The sequence below is a fragment of the Epinephelus fuscoguttatus genome, linkage group LG18, assembly GCF_011397635.1.
Source record: "Epinephelus fuscoguttatus linkage group LG18, E.fuscoguttatus.final_Chr_v1".
Taxonomy (NCBI): domain Eukaryota; kingdom Metazoa; phylum Chordata; class Actinopteri; order Perciformes; family Serranidae; genus Epinephelus; species Epinephelus fuscoguttatus.
The window spans coordinates 804641-827508 of NC_064769.1; the positions used below are offsets into that span (position 1 = coordinate 804641).

The window sequence follows — 22868 nt, forward strand, 5'->3', positions numbered from 1 at the left end:
TGAAATATTAAGAAGACTGCTACGGCGGACTTCAACCCAGAAACTGGCATAATGATTTTTGGCTTGCCTTTTGAGGAAGGTGAACAGGTGGAGAGGTTGGTGTCCAAACTGCTATCGGAGGGGCTGAGGTGCGCAACTGTGCCCAGCCTGGTTGCAGTGGAGAGGCTGAAGCCAAGAGGTCGCGGACCTGGCCCAGTCAAGATCCAGCTGGCCTCAGTTCAGGATAAAATTGCGATATTGAGAAGGAAGCAGAAACTAAGGGATGATGATTGATACAACAAGGTGTTTATTTGCTCGGCAAAATCACATGTGGAGAGACTATTGGATTTCAATTTTCACACCATATTAAAGGAGATCCCGGCGGGGAAAGACTTTGTGGTGACGGGGAACGGATGCATTGTGAAACGAGATGAAGATCACCCACGCCGTGTTTCAGATCACAGAAGATGAAGTGTTTCTTTGGCCCATCATGATCACTCTATCACTCTAGCACACTGGAATGTGAATGGATGACCATCCATTCACATTCCAGTGTGCCCTAGTGATAGAGTGATAGATCATGTAGGAAACTGTAAGTTAAGATCTGTTATTTTGCATACTTTGAAACCGGACATAATTTCGTTAAATGAGACGCATCTGTATAATTGACCTGTACGGTTGTAAGTGGTTTGGTTATAATAGAGTGAAACATGTTAATGTTCCCAAGGGTTCAGGGGGTATTGGTTTTTTTGTTAAGAATGATCTGTTGGAACTTTATAGAATAGATGTCATAGACAAACAGGTGGATGGTATTTTAGGTTTGAAATTCCTACATTTGAAATCAGGATATACATTTGTACTTTTCACCTTTTATTTGCCACCTGCAATGTCAGTATGGGGAAGGGACGCCTCGCTTTTCTTTAATCATCTTTTGAGTCAAATTTATTTGTGTTCAGAAGTTGAGGCAATTTTTGTCTGTGGAGATTTCAACAATAGGATTGGTGCATTTGATGATTATGTAAAAGAAGTGGATGACATGCCCCCTAGATCCTCTTTGGATGATTTTGTAAATAGGCATGGGGAATCAATGATCGAATTTTTAAAAGAATCCAAATTATGCATTGTTAATGGAAGGACATGCCCCCTGAATGATAATTATACATCTGTATCTGTTAAGTGTAAAGCTGTAGTTGACTATATATTTGTACCATATGATTGCTTACAAATCTGTGACTCATTTGAAGTATTAGCTCCAAATCAACTAATTAAACTTGCAAATTGCACGGATTTAATTGGAGAAAGATGTAGAGTCCCAGATCATTCTCTATTGTTGCTAAAATTCTTAATAAAGACTGAGGCTTATGAACATACAGTTCTTCAAGATAGTCACCCACGTTCCTCTACAAAAAAGAAAGTCAGCAGGGTTTTATCAACCAACTTTTTGTCTTCTGGTTTACAACAATTAACTTTTTTGAAATTGAAGAATGATTTACAATTTTGTTTTAGAGAACAACAGTCTAGATAATTGGTATGGTAGGTGTAAACTGATCAATAAAGAAATAGAGCTTGATAATGAAGCTGGAGACAACCATTGTTCTAAAAGAAAGTTACGTAGCAGGAAACCATATTGGAATAATGAGTTAAAAGAATTATGGCAGTCTATGTGTAAAGCTGAAAAATTGTTTATGAATTGTTCAAGTAACTATATGGAGAAGAAAAAACTTAGACGCTTTCAAGAATAGGCAGTGCAGTTTTGACAAAAGATACAGATTCTATAAAAGACGTTTTCAAAGAGGACAGACAATAAATTTGAAGAAAATTCAAACATCAAATCCCAAGATATTTTGGTCCGAAATTAACAAATTGGGTCCAAGGCGAGTTTGGAAAATACCTATGAAGTCCTGGGTCCTGATGGCAGTATTGTGATTAAGTTATCTGAGGTAATTAATAGGTGGGAGAGAGACTTTAAAGGTCTCTTCTCCAGTGAGATCTTATATTTTGATGATGACTATTATAAAGACATATGTTTGAGGAAAAATGTGTTAGAGAGCCAAATATTAAAGGAGGAATACTGTGTAAATGAGGACCTTAATAAGGATTTTACTGATAATGAGGTTCGGACAGCTATCAGTAAAGCCAAATTGGGGAAAGCAACTGGAGTTGAAAATGTATCAATTGAGATATTACAATCACCTAAATTATTTGATATTTTATGCAAATTATTTAGAATATGTTTTGAATTTGACAAAATACCATCTATGTGGCTTAAATCTATTATAAACCCAATACCAAAATCCCAACGTGAGGATCCGAGGGTGCATTAAATTACAGAGGGATCAGCTTAATGACCACAGTTTACAAGTTGTATTCTAATGTACTTAATGAGAGGCTCACACTGTATTTAGAGAAAGAACGCCTCCTTGTTGAAGAGCAAAATGGGTTTCGTAAGACAAGGTCATGTCTTGATCATATCTTTGTACTGTCTACAATTATAAGGAATAAGTGAAAATAAGTCAACATACGCCTGCTTTATTGATTTTCAGAAGGCCTTTGATATGATCAATAGGGACCTTTTAGCTTATAAACTTATTGAGTATGGGGTGAATGGAAAATTCTACAGGGCTTTAAAAGCTCTTTACAGTGAGCCCATAGCATGTGTAAGATTGAATGAGTATCACACAAACTGGTTCCCAACCTTATCAGGGGTGAAACAGAGCGATGCTCTGTTCCCCACACTGTTTGCAATTTATATAAATGACTTGGCTAATGAAATTAAAGCTTTAACTTGTGGCGTAATGTGTGGAGGGGAAATGATAAGCATTCTTTTGTATGCAGACGATATAGTTTTACTATTGCCATCTGAAGACAAATTGCAGCAGATGCTCTCCTACACTAATGAGTGGTGTAAAAAAATAGAGACCGCTTATCAACCAAAAGAAAACTGAAATAATTCATTTTAGAAAACCTTCATTTATTTGTAGTACTTACCAGTTTAAAGTTGGATCACATAAACTGAATTATGCAGACTCATATAAATACCTTGGTCTTTATATTGATGATTGATGAACATATGAATTTTATGAAAGGTGTTAAAATTCTGTCCGAATCCGCAGGTCGAGCTCTGGGAGGAATTATTGGTAAGAGTAAAAATTTGAAAGATATGAGTTTCCAAACATATTCCAAGCTGTTTCAAGCTTGTGTATGTCCAGTGCTTGACTATACTGCTGGGGTTAGGGGCCTTAGAAGTATTTCTATGTGTCAATCAGTACAAAACAGTGCTATAAGATATTTCCTGGGTGTGCACAAATACGTAGTAAAGTTGGCTATAGTGGGGGACATGGGATGGGAATCATGTGAGGTTCGCTGTAAGATATGTACTGTTCAGTTATGGAATCGGTTACTTAATATGGAAGAAAGTAGGCTGACAAGGCAAATATTCAATTGGGATAAACAAATTAATGGTTCCTGGTCCAAAGATGTACGTACATTATTTTGTAGTTCTGGGTTTGGTAATGCCTTTTTTAATAATGAAAAACTTAATATTAATTTCTTTAGAGAATCTGTGTTCACTGAGGAAAAAGTACAGTGGGCAGATGATATATGGACTAAACCAAAACTGCGTACTTTTACAAGGATAAAAATTGAATATGGTACAGAGAATTATGTTGTATATAATTTGTCAAAAAAGCAGAGATCTTTATGTGCCCAGCTGAGATCTGGCATTTTACCTCTGGCTGTGGAAACTGGACGGTATGTTAATTTAGAAGAAAAAAGATGGATTTGTCCAATATGTTCTTTAAATGACATAGAAAATGAGTTTCATTTTGTTTTCTACTGTCCTTTATATTGTGTGTATCTCCAACATCTTGCTGCACACACTGAAGGATCTCAGCTTCCTCAGGAAATAGAGTCTGCTCATCCCCTTCTTGTACACAGCATTGGTGTTGGCCTTCCAATTCAGCATGTTGTCTATGTGAATGCCGAGGTACTTGTATTCCTTGACTATGTTGATGTCCTCTCCCTGTATGCGCAGGGGTTGAGAAGCCGTCCTCTTCCTTCTGGTCTTGGCCACGTTCAGCAACAGGTGATTTCTTCCAGCCCACTCCACAAAATCATCCACCAGTGCTCTGTACTCCTCCGCCCATCAATCACTTATACACCCAACCATTGCAGAGTCGTCAGAGAACTTCTGCAGGTGGCATGACACAGAGTCATACTGAAAGTCTGTGGTGTACAAGAAGAAAAGAAAAGGAAAGGAGAGAACAGTACCCTGTGGAGCTCCTGTGCTACTCACCACCACCACGTCAGACAAAACACTGCCCTTGTTGCAGCAGGTAGATGACGGCATCGTCCACTCCCAGGTGAGGCTGGTAGGCAAACTGCAGAGGGTCCAGCAACGGTATCACCTGCGGCCTCAGGTGGGCCATGACCAGTGTGCTATTGTCTCTAGTTGGGCAGTCAACATACTCATAAAATGTTGGAACTGTTTCGTTCAGTGTGGTATGATTGAAATACCCGGCAATCACCACAAAAGCATTTGAGTGCTGAGTTCGAAGCCTTGCAACTGTTGAGTGAATGACGTCACTTGCTACCGCTGCATCAGCTAATGGAGGAATTTAAACAGCAGTAACAATGGTAACAGCCAGCAGCTCAATTTCCAGGCTAGAGAAACGTTCTTTCACATGAACATGTCCCAGATAATACCACCTCTCACTCATACAGTGCAATCCTTCCTCCCTTCTTTTTACTGCTCCGTGAAACATCTCTGCCCGCCCTACTGTCCTGAAGCCGGGTACCACCACGCTGTGGTCTGGGATATGCAAGTGCAGCCATGTCTCCATAAAACACAAGATGCTGCACTTACAGCATACCCTCTGGGTCTTAATCAGTGTGGCGAGCTCATCCGTCTTATTTCCCAAAGACTTCATGTTCCCCAAGATAATTGCTGGGACGGCAGGTCTATGTGTCTTTCTTTTCTCTCTCTGTTTGGCTCCAGCTTTGCCCAGCGACTCCTCTGCAGCTCTCCCAGGATTTCAGGCCTTGCTTCTGGCAGCAGCACAGGTTTACACAGCGTGATCAGCTGTTCTCGTGTGTAAACAATGCTTTCGCCTCTCTCAGCATGGCTCTCAATTACAAAGAGTGGCAAAAGTAACAGAAGCGCCGAGAGAATAATAGTACTCTCTCTTTCAAGCCCCGTTTGCGCCAAACAGTTTCGGTATGGTACCTTTGGAACCAAAAGACGCGTCGACATTTTCTGAACAAAATAAAACAGGCTGCAGTGAGAGTTTCTCTCCACTGGATATTTAAAAATAGTGGGTTTGTACATTTAGTCCTTCTAAGGCAAGCTCAGGGTTTTTTTCTTTTCTTTGAGTGAGGATCAGAATATATGCAGTTCACATAACCTGGCCGAAATTAGTATATATAAACGCCTAAAGATCCACTCATTACTAAAAGTGTATGTCATACAGGGGCGCTGCTGAGCTGTCGATGGAGTAGGACATGAGTTTGGAGGCTTCTGCCGATTCCGATTAAAAGATAAGATAAGATAAGATACACCTTTATTGATCCCACAATTGAGAAATTCCAGTGTTACAGCAGTCAAGGGTAAAGAGTCAAATTAAAGTTTTCAATATTTAAAAACTTAAAAAACTAAGCATGCAGAAAAAAGTATAAAAGATACAAGAAACAGCAATAAATAATAACAATAATAATAATAATAATGAGCAGTGGATAAAAAAGGGAGCAATGGATTAAAGTGAACATATTTAGTGCAAGTGAATATTGAATGTGCAAATAACAACATGGGGGACAGCAATGCTTATAGTGGTGTCCATAAAGTAAAGTGTCCATAGCGTCCCTAAAGTGTCCATGGTGCAGTTTACTGTGTGCAGTGCTGGTTATGAAGCCTGACAGCAGCAGGCAGGAAGGACCTGCGATAGCGTTCCTTCACACACTCTGGGTGAATCAGTCTATCGCTGAAGGAGCTCTCCAGAGCTTTTATCTCCTCCTGCAGAGGATGGGAGTCATTAGTCCTCAGAGATGACAACTTGGCTGTCATCCTCCTTTCTCCCACCACCTGCACAGAGTCCAGAGAGCATCCCAGGACAGAGCTGGCCGTCTTGATCAGCTTGTCCAGTCTCTTCCAATCTGCGGCCGAGACACTACTGCCCCAGCAGACCACTCCGTAAAAGATGGCTGATGCCACCACAGTGTCAAAGAAGGTATTCAGGAGCGCCCCCTGCACTCCAAAAGACCTGAACCGCCTCAGCAGGTAGAGTCTGCTTTGGCCTTTCCTGTACAGTGTTGTTATGTGATTAGTCCAGTCCAGTTTATTGTTAAGATGAACACCCAGGTACTTATAAGATGTCACCATCTCAATGTCCTTTCCCTGGATGTTCACCGGTGTTGGGGGAAGGAGTCTGCACCTGCGGAAATCCACCACCAGCTCTTTGGTTTTACCTGGTTGATCTGAAGGTGGTTCCTCAGGCACCAGTCCACAAAGTCCTGGTTCAGTTCTCTGTACTCCTTGTCGTCCCCATCTGTGATGAGGCCAACAATGGCAGAGTCATCAGAGAACTTCTGCAGATGACAGGTGGGGGTGTCATGTGAAAAGTCTGCAGTGTAGAGGGTGAAGAGGAACGGTGCCAGCACCGTCCCCTGCGGGGCCCCCATACTGCAGACAACCAAGTCCGATACACAATCCTGGGTCCTGACATACTGCAGCCGGTCCGTGAGATAGTCCAGGATCCAGGATGTGAGGTGATTAGCCACCCCTATGTGCTCCAGTTTGTCCCTCAGAAGCGCAGGCTGTATGGTGTTGAAAACTGTAATTCATTTGCGCTTTTTGTTCATACACTCAATCTTGACTTACTCCGCTCTGCTTTTTGTCTGCACGTTTAACTCTGGAATACATTAAAATGTCTGGAAAGAACAGGAAGACTCGTAATACTATCCAGACACAACTGAGGCCTAGTCAACACACCGTGACCACATCCTTGAGTGAGATGCCTGCTCCAGCTGAGTGAGCCATGCCACAGGCTGACTCCGACATGACGCCCTCAAGCTTGAGTTGCTGGCTTTGCCGAGGAAAGACATTGCCGATATTTTAAAAAGGAACTCCAGGAGATTCTCGGGGATGCCCTGTCCACTGTCAAGCTTGACCTACAAGCTGTGAAAACACAGCTGTCGACAGATAAAGCTGCTACAGATGCTATTATGTCTACACTGAAAGGTACTGTCGGGGAAATGGAGCATGCACATTTTGCTTGTACCGATGACATCGTTCAGATGAAAACTACTATTGAGACCCTCACTGCTAACTTAGCCAAGCTGGAGAATAAATGTGTAGACTTGGAGTCTAGGTCACGGCGTAACAACATTAGGATAGTGGGAGTTCCAGAGGGTCCCGACACTTTTGCCACTGCTGCTGTAGCTGCCTTGCTAAAGGAAGCATTCGCTCTGGAAAAGGAGGCAGTTTTGGACCGGTCCCACCAGACCCTACAACCCAAGCCCAAACCTGGTGCATGACCACAAGCCATTGTGTGCAGATTGCATTATCACAGTGACTGTGTTGACATCTTACGTCGTGCGAGAGAGCTCCGACAGATTAAAGTCAGGGACTTGACCATTTCAGTCTTCCCGGACCACACTGCCAAGATAGCCCGGGCTCGGGCAGCATTCAACCATCAGGCGCCAACTTCCGGACATCAACAGCGCTTGTAATGGATTATTTCACCTGGCGCGGCTTTGCATCACATACAACAGTGTTGAGAAAAACTTCGTTTCAGCGGAGGAAGCCAGTGACTATGTCAAAACCTTCCTGTCAAAACTTCTGGGTGAGCTGTAATAGCTCTGTTAGAGCAGACTTTTTTCATTTTTTAGTGCACTCAGGGTTGTTACTTTACAGCGTTCTCCTTTGTAATTAAAATAATATTATTGTGATTATTATTATTACTGCTTAGAGTTCGTTCACTACCCTTAAGCCTACTATTGCACTAATAAGTGGTTTTCTGTTTTGATGCACTAACTAGGTTAGTGTTATTTTTGTTTGTTTAATATTATGTCAGAGCACTTTTTCCTTAGTCTTTTTTGGTTACTATTGTGTAACATGGTGTATACCGTATTTTGTAATTTTGTCCTGAAAAGATCAATGGAAAAAATATTGCATTTGCACTACCTCATTTTAAGCTTTTTGCATCAACCTTTATAGGACTATATAAAATTATAAAAAATATGTTGTATTTGTCATTGCGCGCATACTGTTAATCAGATTTGAAATCTGTAGGAGTCTTTTCTCTTACTTCTCCTTTGTTTATTTGTTCTGCTTAGTCTCCCAAGTTGTTTTCACATTATTGGGGACGACTTTTGGTTACAGTGGGAAACACTGCTGTCTCCTTTGTTCTATGGTTATATGGGGATTTTGGGGGTGTGTGTGTCTAGGGGTTTGTTGAGGGGAGGGTGTCCCACTTCGGCTCTCTATGGCTATTTGTGTTGTTTATTTTACTTAAATGGCTAACAGCAATATAGATCCCAGCATTGCTGGGGCAGGCACACCTCTCAGATTTATTAGTTGGAATATTAGAGGTATGGGTAATCCTGTCAGGAGACTCACCTCCGGATCATCATAGGCTATATTGCCCTTGGGTACATCAAGTCTTGTGCATATATGTATGTATATATATATATATATATATATATATATATATATATATATATATGTAAAAAAAAAATGGAAATTGTAATTCTGTAACCTGAAGTAGGGTATTTGTGTTCAATAAAAATATTTGAAAAAAAAAAAAAAAAAAAAAAAATCAGACAGAGCACATGGCGTATGTAAACAATGCTGTTACGAGATAAAACATGACACAACGTTACCTGCCTGGACGAGCATCTCACTCCGCTAACTTCTTGCTGTAGTAACATTAGCTGCTCCGTTTTAACAATGATTGGCTGAAAAAACGTGCATGCAGGCTGAAATTCAACCAAGCTGTTTTGTCAGGAGATACAGTGACTTTAACCACCAATAATAACGCTACATGTAATTTGTTAAGCTATGAGTAGAGAAAAAACGTCTGCTAGCTGCTGGACTAATTTATACAATGTACATGTACATGCTAAAGCTAATAATGGGTGATTAACAAAAAACAATTGTGTTGTCCATGAACCTTGACAGTTAATACTGAGCTGAATGTTATACTTTTGTTGAATGATCTTGTTGTTAATCTGTTTTATGGCTATTTGGAGAAGTTTTCCTTCAGGGCTTTAAGCCAGATATTCCTTTAGTTTTATGAAAAAGATTATGGTTTGGGTTAAAATGAAAAGATTTCGTCCAGAAAGGTCTCTCTGACAGAAAGCCATAAAGGTTAACTTATCCTATGTGCTGTTTTATTTGTGTTAGTTGAGTCAGTTAAAACTGAACTTTACTGCACTTATTATTTATGTTATGTGTTTTATGGCCAAAAGTAAAAAAGAAAGGGGTGGCAGCGCCTTCTGTAACAGACTGTGTTAAATGGGCATTTAATAACGAAGAGTTCTCTGTAAAATCCACATGGTGGGAGGCGGTTAGAAACAGTCGTTTCTAAGTGTTAAACACTTCACATTATAACATAAAACATTTCACGTTATAACAACACAATTTTTTTTCAAGAATAGTTTCTTGTATTAACGTGATAAGTTTGTGTGGCATGAAAACACACTTTACAAAAACAAATAAATAAATAAATAAATCATTTTTTTCACTCTTTTGTCACTAACACACAGGTCCGAAAGAAACTTGCTAAATAAAATACAAATATCTCAGCATGGTTACACTGGCAGTTTGAATGATACAGACAGTAAAGATACCTGTAGGTGTCTCCGATGCGATCGCGGAAATAAAGAAAGTCCCTGTGATCATGGAGCAGGAGGTCCCCAGTGTTGAAATAGATATCTCCAGCTTGAAACACATCCCGTAGCAATTTCTTCTCAGACTGGGCCTGGTTGCCAGCGTAGCCCAAGAACTGGTTCATAGCTGTCAGAGGAGCTACCAGGATCCCTGCCTCTCCTATGCATAGAAACAACAAGTCCATTTAGTGGACACATGAGCTCTTCCTCTGAACATACAGCTATGTACTATGGACGTTCATGTTAAAGAACTCAGAAGTGTATTAATACCCATTTGTGCTCGTATGCATCTTCCAGAGTCTGTTCTGACTGGCTCATATGTTTGTGGATCATATCTCAGGAGTTCAAAGGGCATAGAAAGCTGAAAAAGAAAAAATGATGACAGTTGTGGCTTGATGAGCCATTGCTTTAGCAGTTACCATCTGACTGATGGGTTCCAGGCTTCATAAAAACTTGGATGAGCACCAATTTCCTGATGTTAAATTCAGACAAAACTGAAGTTATTGTTCTTGGCCCCAAACAACTCAGAGACTCTTTATCTGATGACATAGTTTCTCTAGATGGCATTGCTCTGGCCTCTAGCACTACCGTAAGAAACCTCGGAGTAACATTTGATCAAGATTTGTCTTTTAATTCTCATTTAAAGCAAACCTCACGGACTGCATTTTTTCATCTGCGTAATATTGCGAAAATTAGGCCTATCCTGACCCGAAAAGATGCAGAAAAATTGGTCCACGCTTTTGTTACCTCAAGGCTGGATTATTGTAACTCTCTATTATCAGGTAGCTCTAGTAAGTCCTTAAAAACTCTCCAGCTAATTCAGAATGCAGCAGCACGTGTACTAACAGGAACTAAGAAACGCGATCATATCTCTCCTGTTTTAGCTTCTCTGCACTGGCTCCCTGTAAAATCCAGAATTGAATTTAAAATCCTACTGTTAACTTATAAAGCTCTAAATGGTCAAGCTCCGTCATATCTTAGAGAGCTCATAGTGCCATATTATCCCACCAGAACACTGCGCTCTGAGAACGCAGGGTTACTCGTGGTCCCTAAAGTCTCCAAAAGTAGATCAGGAGCCAGAGCCTTTAGCTATCAGGCTCCTCTCCTGTGGAATCATCTTCCTGTTACGGTCCGGGAGGCAGACACCGTCTCCACATTTAAGACTAGACTTAAGACTTTCCTCTTTGATAAAGCTTATAGTTAGGGCTGGCTCAGGCTTGCCCTGTACCAGCCCTTAGTTAGGCTGACTTAGGCCTAGTCTTCCGGAGGACCCCTCTATAATACACCGGGCCCCTTCTCTCGGTCTGTCTCTCTCTCTCTCTCGTATCCTATTACTGCATCTTGCTAACCCGGCCATTCTGGATGTCACTAACTCGGCTTCTTCTCCGGAGCCTTTGTGCTCCACTGTCTCTCAGATTAACTCATATCACAGCGGTGCCTGGACAGCGTGACGTGTGTGGTTGTGCTGCTGCCGTGGTCCCGCCAGATGCCTCCTGCTGCTGCTGCCATCATTAGTCATTAGTCATACTTCTTCTGTTATTATACACATATGATTATTGTCACACATGTATACTGCCAGGTATTAATACATACTTTCAACATATTGTACTGCAGTAACCAGAACTATAATATTATTACTTTCATTAATGTTGTTGTAAGATACTGTCATTACCTGCATCTCTCTCTCTCTCTCTCTCTCTCTGTCATATGGATTACTGTTAATTTATCATGTTGATCTGTTCTGTACGACATCTATTGCACGTCTGTCCGTCCTGGAAGAGGGATCCCTCCTCAGTTGCTCTTCCTGAGGTTTCTACCGTTTTTTTTTCCCCGTTAAAGGGGTTTTTTTGGGGGGGGGGGGGTTTCCTTATCCGCTGTGAGGGTCTTAAGGACAGAGGGATGTCGTATGCTGTAAAGCCCTGTGAGGCAAATTGTGATTTGTGATATTGGGCTTTATAAATAAAATTGATTGATTGATTGATTGATAAGGGCATTGCTTTATACCATACAGTTAATGAATTGTTATATACATATCATCTCACTACACTGCTCAAAAAAATTAGGGGAACACTTAAATCACACATCAGATCTTGATGAAAGAATTATTCAAGTTGAAATTCTTAACTGATGTACATTGTAGAATTTGTTGAGAACAAAATGACGGCCTCTGAATATCTGTATACACTCCGGACAACATCTGGGCATGCTCCTCATGAGTCAGCTGACGGTGTCCCGGGGGATCTCCTCCCAGACCTGGATCAGGGCCTAGGCTGCTGGACAGTCTGTGGCAGTACTAGGTGACGTTGGATGCACTGATACATAACTTACCATTGGTGCTCAATTGGATTTAGGTCGGGGAACAAGAGGGCCAGTCAATGGGTGCAGTTACATGATGGCTTCTCATTCAGAATGAAATAAATCTGAATGAAATCATTCGGAATTAAAGTCTTTCCATGTAGTCAACATGGGAAATATTCATTTCGAATGAGGGTTTACACGGGAGATCAATTTAATTGCCTTTTAATCGCCTGTATTCGGGACCATGCAAGGTTTGGGGCAGGGAAGGTTTCTGATTGGATAGGGGGCGGGGCAGATGTTACATGTTTACGTATACTGGAAGAAAACACTGTAGTCCTCGTTCCGGATAACAAGATGCTTGACGATGCCGTTCTTAGTGCCTTTTTCGGGCTTGTTTTGCTTATATTCTTGAAGCAGCAGTATGACAACAACCTTGTTCTGCTAATGCTTCGTCTGTTGAGGAGGAGAAGGGAGGTAGAAGGTCAAAGAAGGGAGATAGAAGACTTTTTGTTTTCAAATTTAGTAAATTCATTTTTAGAGCATATTCGCTAGTTTTTATTAGTTTTTTTTTAAATGCTATGTTTTAGTTAAGTTTTTATTCGTTTTAGTGTTAATTTTAGTTTTTTTGTAAATTGTGGCATTTGTCAAGTGCAAGATTCAAAATCATCAGAATAAGTATTGTACAACAAAAACTCAACAAAAGATTCATTCATTCATTCGTTCGTTCATTTTCGATAACTGCTTATTCTTCCGTAACCACTTATCCTCTTGAGGGTTTTAAAATGGATCAAGAGAACAGATGAGTAGCCGTCCACAAATCAAATATAACAGTCCACAAGATAGCAGCCCTAAATGCAAAATGTGTGCAATACTGCTTCTGAGGTTAGATGCAGGTAGTGTGCCGGGTAAAAATCAACATAGCCAATAGACTAAAGACACACATAAACATAACAACATGATCCCATTTATTAGACACGTCACATTGCTTAGCAGCCAGAAGTCTCTGGGAGCTCAATCCAAGAAAAACGTGAACAAACTCAAGAACCCAATAAACTCTAGACTATGATGAAGCATGAAGCATGGTGCACTTTACATTCTTACTCAGGTTCTTAAACTTATTTCTTTGTTTTTGCTATTTTTCTTTACATTTCTTTATATTTCTAATTCTTTTTATTTTCTTTTATAAACCTCTTGAATCTTGAATAGAGGTTTGATTCATTTAGATGAACCAACTCAAAATTACTTACATAACAACTGCACTAGAGGTGCAGCAGCTTTATAGCAAATCACTGCAGTTGACTAACAATACTTTACCTCGCATGTTATATTTGACATCATAAAGTGAATACAGTGAATGTTTTGGACACTGGAAGTGCACACGTATATGGTAGAGCACAGAGCCCCACAGATGGTTAAGATACTGCTCCATCTCAGCTGGACGCTAATGTGCTTTTCTTTATCATGTAAAACTTGCATAGCCCTCTGTCCAACATTGTAAACAAAAACAAATTGAAGTCTTTGCCTTATGAATGAATGAATTATCTCAAACACAGCTTTTCAAGATTGTGTGTGTGTGTGTGGCTGACTGTGTGTCTGTGACTGTGTGAATGAATGTGTGTGTGTGGGTGTGTGTGTGTGAGAAAGAGAATGAAAGAGATGGGTGTACTTCAGTCAAGCAACATTTCTTGTTTTCTTGAGGAAAACATGCTGCTCCAGAAATGTGGTTGTTCTGTTTCTCAGGGCAGATGACAACAGTCCACACACAGAATATTCGCTCTAAAAAGGCTTGTGAGGCAGGGGCACTAACAACATCCAATGCCACGGGATACGTTTTGGATAGACAGCCTCTCTTGATCTCCAGGCCTGCAATGGTGTCTCATTAAACACACCCTGTTAGACGTCATAAAAATACTTCTTCATTTCAGTCAACAGACTATTGGTCACATCAGGCTAATTTGTCAATGACATGTTGACCTCCATATGGTATGCAAGGAAGCAGTATTTTTGAAGGACAGTAGGAAGGGAGCTTATTGGAGTTTGAGTGGCCCTTGCAGTAGCAACACCATTTTGAGAAAAAGTAGCTGGGTTATACTGTGCAGCCAGGTTTTGCACAAAAGACTGTGCTGCCCTTCTCATTGGCACTGTGTCTGGTGTTTGGAGAACTAGCAAAACACTTGGATCCATTAGGCAGGCTGCTACTGGTGTAGCATCAAACTCTGGGGAATCGGGGCTAAAGGCCAATTTCCACCAGATGCGTGTTGGTTGCGTCTGCGCTCCGGCATGGCAGCGGAGCCGATAGGATTCCATTCTAGTCAATGTGTGTGTTTCCACCGGCTGCGGCTGTGCTGCGTTCCGACTCCGTCTCAGCTCCGGCATTCCGGAGCCCTCCGCAACAGATACGCAGGACTTCTATTTTTGCTGGATGCCGGAGTACAACGCAGCAATTCAGCACAGAGCAGATCGTGCAGGGCAGGAAGTCATGCACAGAAACACAATAAAACATCCGGTTAATTTTCAAAATAAAGTACATAGTGTTCATGGCGGATCATATTTCCCTGCACTACACCTTAAAAACTACATAATGGGCAGAGGCAGGCCTGAAGTCAACAGGTCAGAGGTTTTCAGACGTCATTTCACCCCATGAACACCATGGACGAGGAGATATTAATCATGGCAGTGCACCGAGATATCTTCCGGCGGAGCTGCACCGCACCGCACCGCACAACGAATGCAGCCGGTGGGTATTGACGGACAGCGGAGCAAGCAGTGGATAACCAGCGCTGCCATTCCGCAACGGAAACACATCCACTGGAAATCCGGCATAAGAGTGGCAGCAAAACGTTCTCACAAGGACTTCAGCAGCACTTGAGCTAACTGCTTCCCAGCAGTAGTCGTCAGCAGGTGTGCCTCAACGTTGAGTAGGCATTGGGGCATCGGTGGCTTAGTGGTAGAGCTGTTGCCGCAGCGGCCCGGGTTCGACTCCAGCCTATGGCCCTTTGCTGCATGTCACTCCCTCTCTCTCTCCCCCTTTCACACTTGTCTGTCCTATCAAATAAAGTTAAAAATGCCCCCAAAAAAATCTTAATTAAAAAAAAAAAAAGGTTGAGCAGGCATGTCACTACTTGTGAGAGTGACTGGCTGTCACTCTGAGGGCTCTAGTTTCCCGGCTCAGCGCAGGGTGGCGAACACCGCGCGGAGCTAGTTTCGAGCAACGCAACCCGAGACGCGCTCAGTTTGGTAGTTTGGCAGACCGAGGTGCACTGAGATGGGTGTGGCGGCGCAGCAGGGGGAGGTGTCGACAGATCCAGCTTGGCGCAGTGACAGTTTCGTGCCAAAAGATTTCGCCGAAGGTGCGCTAAAAGCTTGCCATCTGAAACCAGGTCTACTGTCAGCGCAGGTGGAGCGCAGCCGGTGTAAGCCGAAGTTTGGCTGACCGGTGGACAGTGTGCACACATCACCAAAACCTCACAGGCAGGTTTCCAGAATATCAGGCACATTAACAATGCAATAAATAGCCACAAAACCACTATTTAATGCAACTATCTGCAATCAGCACATAAATGTATCTCTACACCAACTGTCCCGTCACATCTGACGTCAGATCAAAGAGGATTGGCACCGTTTGGCACATTTGGCATGCGTAATGGAAACCCAACCTGATCTGATTAACACAGCCTGCAAACTAATGAGTTCACATCCCTCTCAGCCAACCACAAACAGCCACAGCATCAGATAGGAAGTATATATTCAGCATCTGTCATCTTAGAAAAGTCAAAAGAAAAGAAACAGAGTGAGACTGCGAGAGAGAAAGAGAGAGCGCGCGCGTGCGCACATGAGAGAAACGCAACATTGATTTACAATTGTGGTGACCTCCTCCCAGGCTACCTTTGCATCATCAGCCCATGGAGGTCTGCTCGCAGTTCCGTATATTCGGAAACTGCGAGCAGACCTCCCGGACCAAAACATAAGTTTCCTCCTGGGAGGAGTTTGGCTGTCTGACGCTGCTGCTCTCTTCTGCCATGGTAAATTGAGTAAACTCTCATTATGCCTTCGTGCGGCGCATTTAAGGGCAAGGAGAGGGGCTCATTTGATTGGTGTGATGTGTGTAAAAGCCACTCCACGCCTTCTCTCCTCCCTCTTTCCGACTTGCGCCAGTAGGAGGGATGGAGGTGGACTAGAGGAGTAGCCCCCGCCGCGCCCGGTCTGCGAAACTAGAGCCCTGAGGCTGGTCTGTGTGAATGGCAAAGGGCTCAAGCAGCTTGACCAGGTTCTCAAGCTTAGTCCAATTGCTGAGGAGAAGTGTGCCCATGCCTAGCTCCCCAAGTACTTGGTTTAGTTCAGCTCTGATCTCCAGCGGTCTTCTCGCATATCTATTGCGCTGTTCATGCATGTGCATGCATGTGCTGCTATCTTTCAATGTCAGTCTGAAGGGTGTTCACTGTTCTCCCCAACATCTGGCAGGTCAAGTTTTTTGCAAAGCAAAAAGAGAAAACAGACAATTAGATTATTTAAGCATCAAATGTAAAACACACAACTTACTTTTTAACAGGTGTATACTACTTGGGTTGGATTTTTTATTTTTATTTTGAGTAGGCTTATATCAGTAGTCAAAAGTGTACTGATGTAGGCTAACTGACTACAAAAACAATGGTCTTTTTTCATGTCACTAATGACTAGTCTAAATATTATTAGTCATTTTAGTTATGAAAGAAAAAAATAAAGGGACCACATTTTCATATCAGGCATAGTAGGGCAGGCAAGGTTGGGTAAGGTTCCTGTATAGACAGGACCAAAGGCTATCTGCAGTATGTATGAAGTACACAGTTGCAGTAAAAGAAAGCAAGTAAACAAGGATTTTCCTCTCTCTTTTCCCCTGTTGAACTCTATGGGGAAATATTAAGTAAAGCTTAAAATGCTGTTTGTGACATATCCAAAATAAAAAAATAGCCACAATTCATCCTGCCTGTTACCAGCACGTCTTGGCTGAGCCTTTGAACCATCAGCTGACTCCCCACTTTGCTCTCTGCTTCTATCCTCAAGTAGCCACCCAGCCTTGATGATGTTGGAGCTGTTATCTGTCACAACGAGCAGCACCTTGTTTTCTCCTACACCCTGCATCTGACACAGCGGGCAATGGATTCCCCGGTGTGTGGGTGCTCCATTCGGTGTAGGTTCAGGCAGATGGTTAACACAAGCTGACACACCCATGAAAGATGCTGTTAATCCTCTCTTGCTCCAACCATCAACACATAGGGTCAGCTTCCTTGCCCCCTTTATGATCTCTTTCAATTTCTGCTTTGCCTTATCCATCTTAGCCACAAAAAGGTTATTAACTCTTGTTTCTCAGAGAGGCTACCTTGTCCAGGTACTCTTAGTTAGCCTTCTTATGCAAGCTTTTCAAATGGACTTTCAGATCTGTGTTTTTTTCCCCCTTAACAAGTACTGCACATACTTAATTTCCTGTTTCCATTACAAGGCACATGCTTCTATCTTTGACATGGTCATATTCAAAGGAATCCCAAACAGAACTCTGCCGCTTTCTCCCAACTTTCACCGTAGCCATGATGTTAACCAGCACGGGCAGATTGTCAACACATGACATCACAGACCATGAGGTGCCATACGGTGCAGGCAGCTGGCGTAAAACCGGCAGAGCTTAATAGATGTTACATCGACCCCAAAAGGCTTATCTATGAAATAAATTGACAAAGAAGAAAATTAAGGAAATTTTCGCTAATGATTTTAGTTTGTTTAAGTTAGTTTTGTAAACACACAACACAGTTTCAGTTAGTCATTGTTATTTTTTTAAAACTTATTTTTATTTCAGTTAAGAAAATGTTTTTTCAATTCTAGTTTCCGTTATTTCGTTCATTTGCATTAACTATAATAACCTTGTCCTGCACCAGGAGGAACCCAGGGCCCACTACACCAGCATTAGTCTGGCAATCACTTGGAGGATTTCATCCCGGTACCTAACAGCAGTCAGGGTATCGTTGGCTATGACATGGAGGTCTGTGCGACCCTCCAAGGATATGCCTCTCCAGACCATTACCCTCCCACCCACCACCAAACCTATCATGCGGAATGATAATACAGGCAGCATAATGTTCACCACAGCATTTCCAGACTCTTTCTTGCCTGTCACATGTGCTCAGTGTAAACCTTCTCTCATCTTTGAAGAGAACAGGGTGCCAAGGGCGGACCTGCAAATTCTGGTTTTCACTGATGAATGCCAATCGAGCTGCACGGTGCTGGGTGCTGCACAGGTCCCACTAGAAGACATCAATCCCTCATGCCACTCTCATGGAGTCTGTTTCTAACACTTTGGTCAGAAATGTGCATACCAGTAGCCTGCTGGAGGTCATTTTGTAGGGCACAGGCAGTGTTCCTCCTGTTCCTCCTCGCATGAAGGAACAGATACCAATGACTAGATGAACTGGAAATTAAATTAATCAGTCAGGAGGAGAGAGCAACTGTATGTGACCACCACTTGCAAAACCATTCCCTTTTAATGGGTTGTCTTGCTTTTGACTTTTCATTACAGCTGTTGTCACTTTATTTGCACCAAAGCAGGTGATACTGATTCACAATCACTTGTGCTTCCTAGATGGACAGATTGATATCTCTGAAGTTTAACTGACTTGGTGTTACACTGTGACCATTAAGTGTTCCCTTAATTTTTTTAAGCTGTGCACATCAATATTCATTATAATGTATGATGCACTACTACTTTTGTGATTCAGATATTTATCAGTTTTAAATTCTCCATTTTGATTTGGAAATACTTTTAATTGCTTTCTTAAAATATTAATATTGATTTGGGGACAATGATGATTGGGGATAGCTAGCTAGTCTTGTTAAACATTCTGTCAATTTATATTTACTGTTTGTCAACCATACGCAATGTTATTGACTTTGAATCTTGCTACCCTAAAATTAGCTTTCTGGCTCATAGCTGATCCAAAGGGTTCCTTAAGCTGACTGAACTAGAAATAACAATAATAATGATAATAATAATAATAATAATAATAATAATACATTATACTTATTTGGCGCTTTTCATGGCACTCAAAGACACTTTACAAATTCAGGGACACAAATGTCTCTTGGAGACTTCCCGTTATCATATCCCAGTCATGGGCCACATGCTCTTGCGAATTTGAAACTGACAGAGCTAGAAAAAGATATTGAAAAAACTTGAGATGAAAAAAATCTTAACGAATCCAAAGAAAACAAACAGGGAACTGGCTATACTCAGAGCAAAGTACAATGCAGTATCCACCAAAAAGCAGTATCTAGCTTAATGAGTCTGAGGCTAAGAGATTCATTCATTTTTGACTTATTCTGTTAGGGGTTGCGGGGGGGCTGGAGCCTATCCCAGCTGACATTGGGTGAGAGGCGGGGTACACCCTGGACAGGTCACCAGACTATCCCAGGACAGACAGACATTTCATGATAAAATAGAGAAGGCAAGATAAGCTTTTAGCCTGGTATCTAAAATTGCTGCAAAATGAACAATCAGTCTTTGAAATTGAATTGAAGGCAGGTATAAAAATAATTAACCCCTTATTACTCAAAGTTATAAACATCAGAATGTCCAACCATTTGACAGAACCTCCATTTACCAGACACCAGGTGGTCAAATTCCACTGCCATGAGGACCATTCAAACATCTAGTCATAGATTATTTTGACATGATAAAATCAGTACATGGGAAACGGTACATATTAGTGGTATTTGACTGCTTCAGCCATTGGGTTGAAGCAACACCATCATCTGTTTCTGAAACTGTTGTTAAATTCCTAATACGGGAAGTCTTTCCACATTTTGGCATACCTTGAGAAATAAGCTCAGATAATGGGTCAGCATTCATACAAAAGTTAGCTAAAGGAATCTTACAGCAGTTAAGAATCAAGCAGCAATGGGAGCTGTTTAGCACCCTCAAAATCAGGGCATGGTTGAGAGAATCAGTGGGATTCTCAAAGCTAAGCTAAACAAGACCTGTGCTAGCATCAAGCTAAACTGGGTAGATGCTTTGCCGCTTGCGCTTATGAGCTATCGCATGCAAACACACAGAAGCACACATCTAACTCCACATGAAATTCTAACAGGCAGACGTCGGCCAGCACCTCACTTGAGAGGGCCCTATAAGGGACCCTCACTTGAGTAGGTATAAATGGAGTTAAAAGAATATATGAACTAACTGCCATACATAAGTATTTTTACATGAAAAGAACAGGGTTCCAGGTTCTGGACTTGGCTGCAGAGAACCTGGTGGTTCCAGGGGACCATGACAACATTAATGTCTTCCGGCGAAAGTGGAATAAGCCAAGGCGAGAGGGTCCATACAAAGTGGTCCAGGTGACACCAACTGCGGAGGCCTGCGCTCTGCGTACGCTGCGCTGACGTGTTTGCACTTTCGGCGAGACCAGCGAAAGCACGTGAACACACATGAAGGCAGTGCCGATATCTCACGGTCTCGTGCAAGCGCACACACGTCAGCGCAGTGTACACAGAGGCAGTTAGAGCTACATGCTACAATGAGGCTAAAAACAGAGTTCAGATGACGTTTTTCCAAACAACTTTTTATGTTGGGACTTCAGGACACTTGGATCACTATGGACAAGCAGTATGGGGGTATTTTATGGTTTCAATTCTGTATTCTTGGATGTTTTAATCTGGGTCGCCGTCAGCCATTCGGTGTGTAGTTGTGCTGCTAGCCACTTCTCCCTCAGATTTACGTAAGTGTTGTGAGGACTCTAAAACTTCACCAGAGCCTGCCTCGGCATATGGATGAGTAGATAATGGCTGAATTTTTATTTTTGGGTGCACTATCCCTTTAAGGAGCTGAAACAATAAATAGAAGATAATGCAGGCAAAGGTGGAGTGTTATAGGATTTATTGGAACTGAAACTTGGACTTGGATTGATGACCAAGATGGCGGTGCTGACGGACGCAGCGGCCCCTCTCTCTCTGAGTTTGGTGCCTAAAACTGTGTGTTCCAGTGAATGTTTGTGTGCTTGTGTTTATGTCAGTGTGTGCGTTGTTCAATGTCTATGTTGCTCAGAAGATACAGTCGCCACTGCTTTCTGTATATAAGAATTAAGTCAAAACACCACAACTTGGATCAGAAAGTTACAGAGGAACTTCGGGACCTGGGACTTCTCCGCTGGACTACTACATCACTGGACCCGCCTGCTACATCACACCCAGAGAGGAGGCACCGGAGGCGGTGTGAAAGAAAGCAGAAGCGAGGCAAGCGCAGAGGCATCCGGGCTATGCTTGCAGCTAGCCCACACAGACCAGGGATACTATCCCTTATTATGGTCAATGTACGCTGACTAGACAACAAAACAGACCACATACAGCTCCTGAGATCTGCGCAGCGTGATGTAAGGGACTGCTGTGTTTTCATTTTTACGGACACATGTCTTAATGACAACATGCCGGACCCCGCTATCCAGCTAGCTGGGCTAACATGCTACCGCACCGACCGGGTCTCCGTGGAGGGAGTTAAGACGTGCGGCAGGGTAGTTTGTGTTTACATCAGCGATGCTTGGTGCCGGAATGCTGCTGTTGTTTACAAACACTGTTCTCCACTGGCAGAGTTCATCATTATTAAATGCCAGCCTTATTATCTACTGAGGGAGTTTACGGCAATCCTGCCAGTTGCTGTTTACATCCCTCCCACCGCTAACACCAGTGATAGTGATAGGAGTGACAAAAGACAGCTGTAGCGACCCCTGTTGTTGTTGGTAGTGGTGTGTGTGGCATTACCTAAGCTTGCCACACCTGTAACACTAATCAGTGCCTCCTGGTGACACCTGGGCCCGGTGTCCACCAGTTTATATAACTAGGCCTGTTAATCATTCTCTCTCTCTCTTCCACTCTCTGCAGGCACCCTGGGTGATGTAGCAGCCTTTAGTCTTTTTGTTGACCTTTTGATCATTTCATGCATCCAACACATTCACACACACTCCATTTACACAACATGTCAACATGCACCTCATGTCTGTTCTACTGACATTCACACCCCATACTTTATCATACTTTATTTGTGCAGATTTTCAGTTATTTTGTTAAATAAAAGCATTTGTTAGTTCTTTAAATGGTGTGTCTCCCTCGAGCCAGGCTTTGACACAGCGCACCCAGACAGATTCCTTATCACTGCTAAAGGTTTTACTGCCCAAACTTCATCACCATGTGGTGGACTTACACAACATGCAAGGGAACATACAAGGCTTCCATCCTACCCCACTGGGTCTCTCTGATCACATCACCATTATGCTGAGACCTACATACAGACCCAGAGAGAGAGCCATCAGACCAACACAAAAGGAGGTACGTGTATGGCCAGAGGAGGTCTCCTATGCTCTGAAGGACTGCTTTAACACTACGGACTGGGACATTTTCAAACAAGCAGCCTCTCACAATGACCATACAGACATAGAGGAATACACTGAGGTTGTTACATCACTAAATGCACTGATATCACTCACACCAAAACCATATCTGTTCGTGCTAACCAGAAGCCTTGGATGACAAGAGGGGTTCACAGGCTCCTGAGGGCTCGGGACGCAACCTTTAGGGCTGGTGACACCGCAGGCCTTGCAACAGCAAGAGCTGACCTGTTCCGTGGAATCGGGGAAGCAAAACTTCAACACAGCAAGAAAATATCTGGACACTTCAGCAACACTAGAGATGCACAG

General features: G+C 42.4%; 1 protein-coding gene across 2 annotated transcripts in view; it reads right to left on the reverse strand.

The window, feature by feature from the left end:
• LOC125905812 (long-chain fatty acid transport protein 6) overlaps positions 1-22868 on the reverse strand; it is a 63358-nt gene that overhangs the window by 13771 nt on the left and 26719 nt on the right. For both annotated transcript variants that reach the window (XM_049604047.1, XM_049604046.1), the window contains 2 exons: positions 10132-10222; positions 9823-10021 (listed from right to left, as the gene is read on the reverse strand). In XM_049604047.1, coding sequence (XP_049460004.1) covers positions 9823-10021; positions 10132-10222 — 290 coding nt within the window. The remainder of the gene's footprint in view (positions 1-9822; positions 10022-10131; positions 10223-22868) is intronic.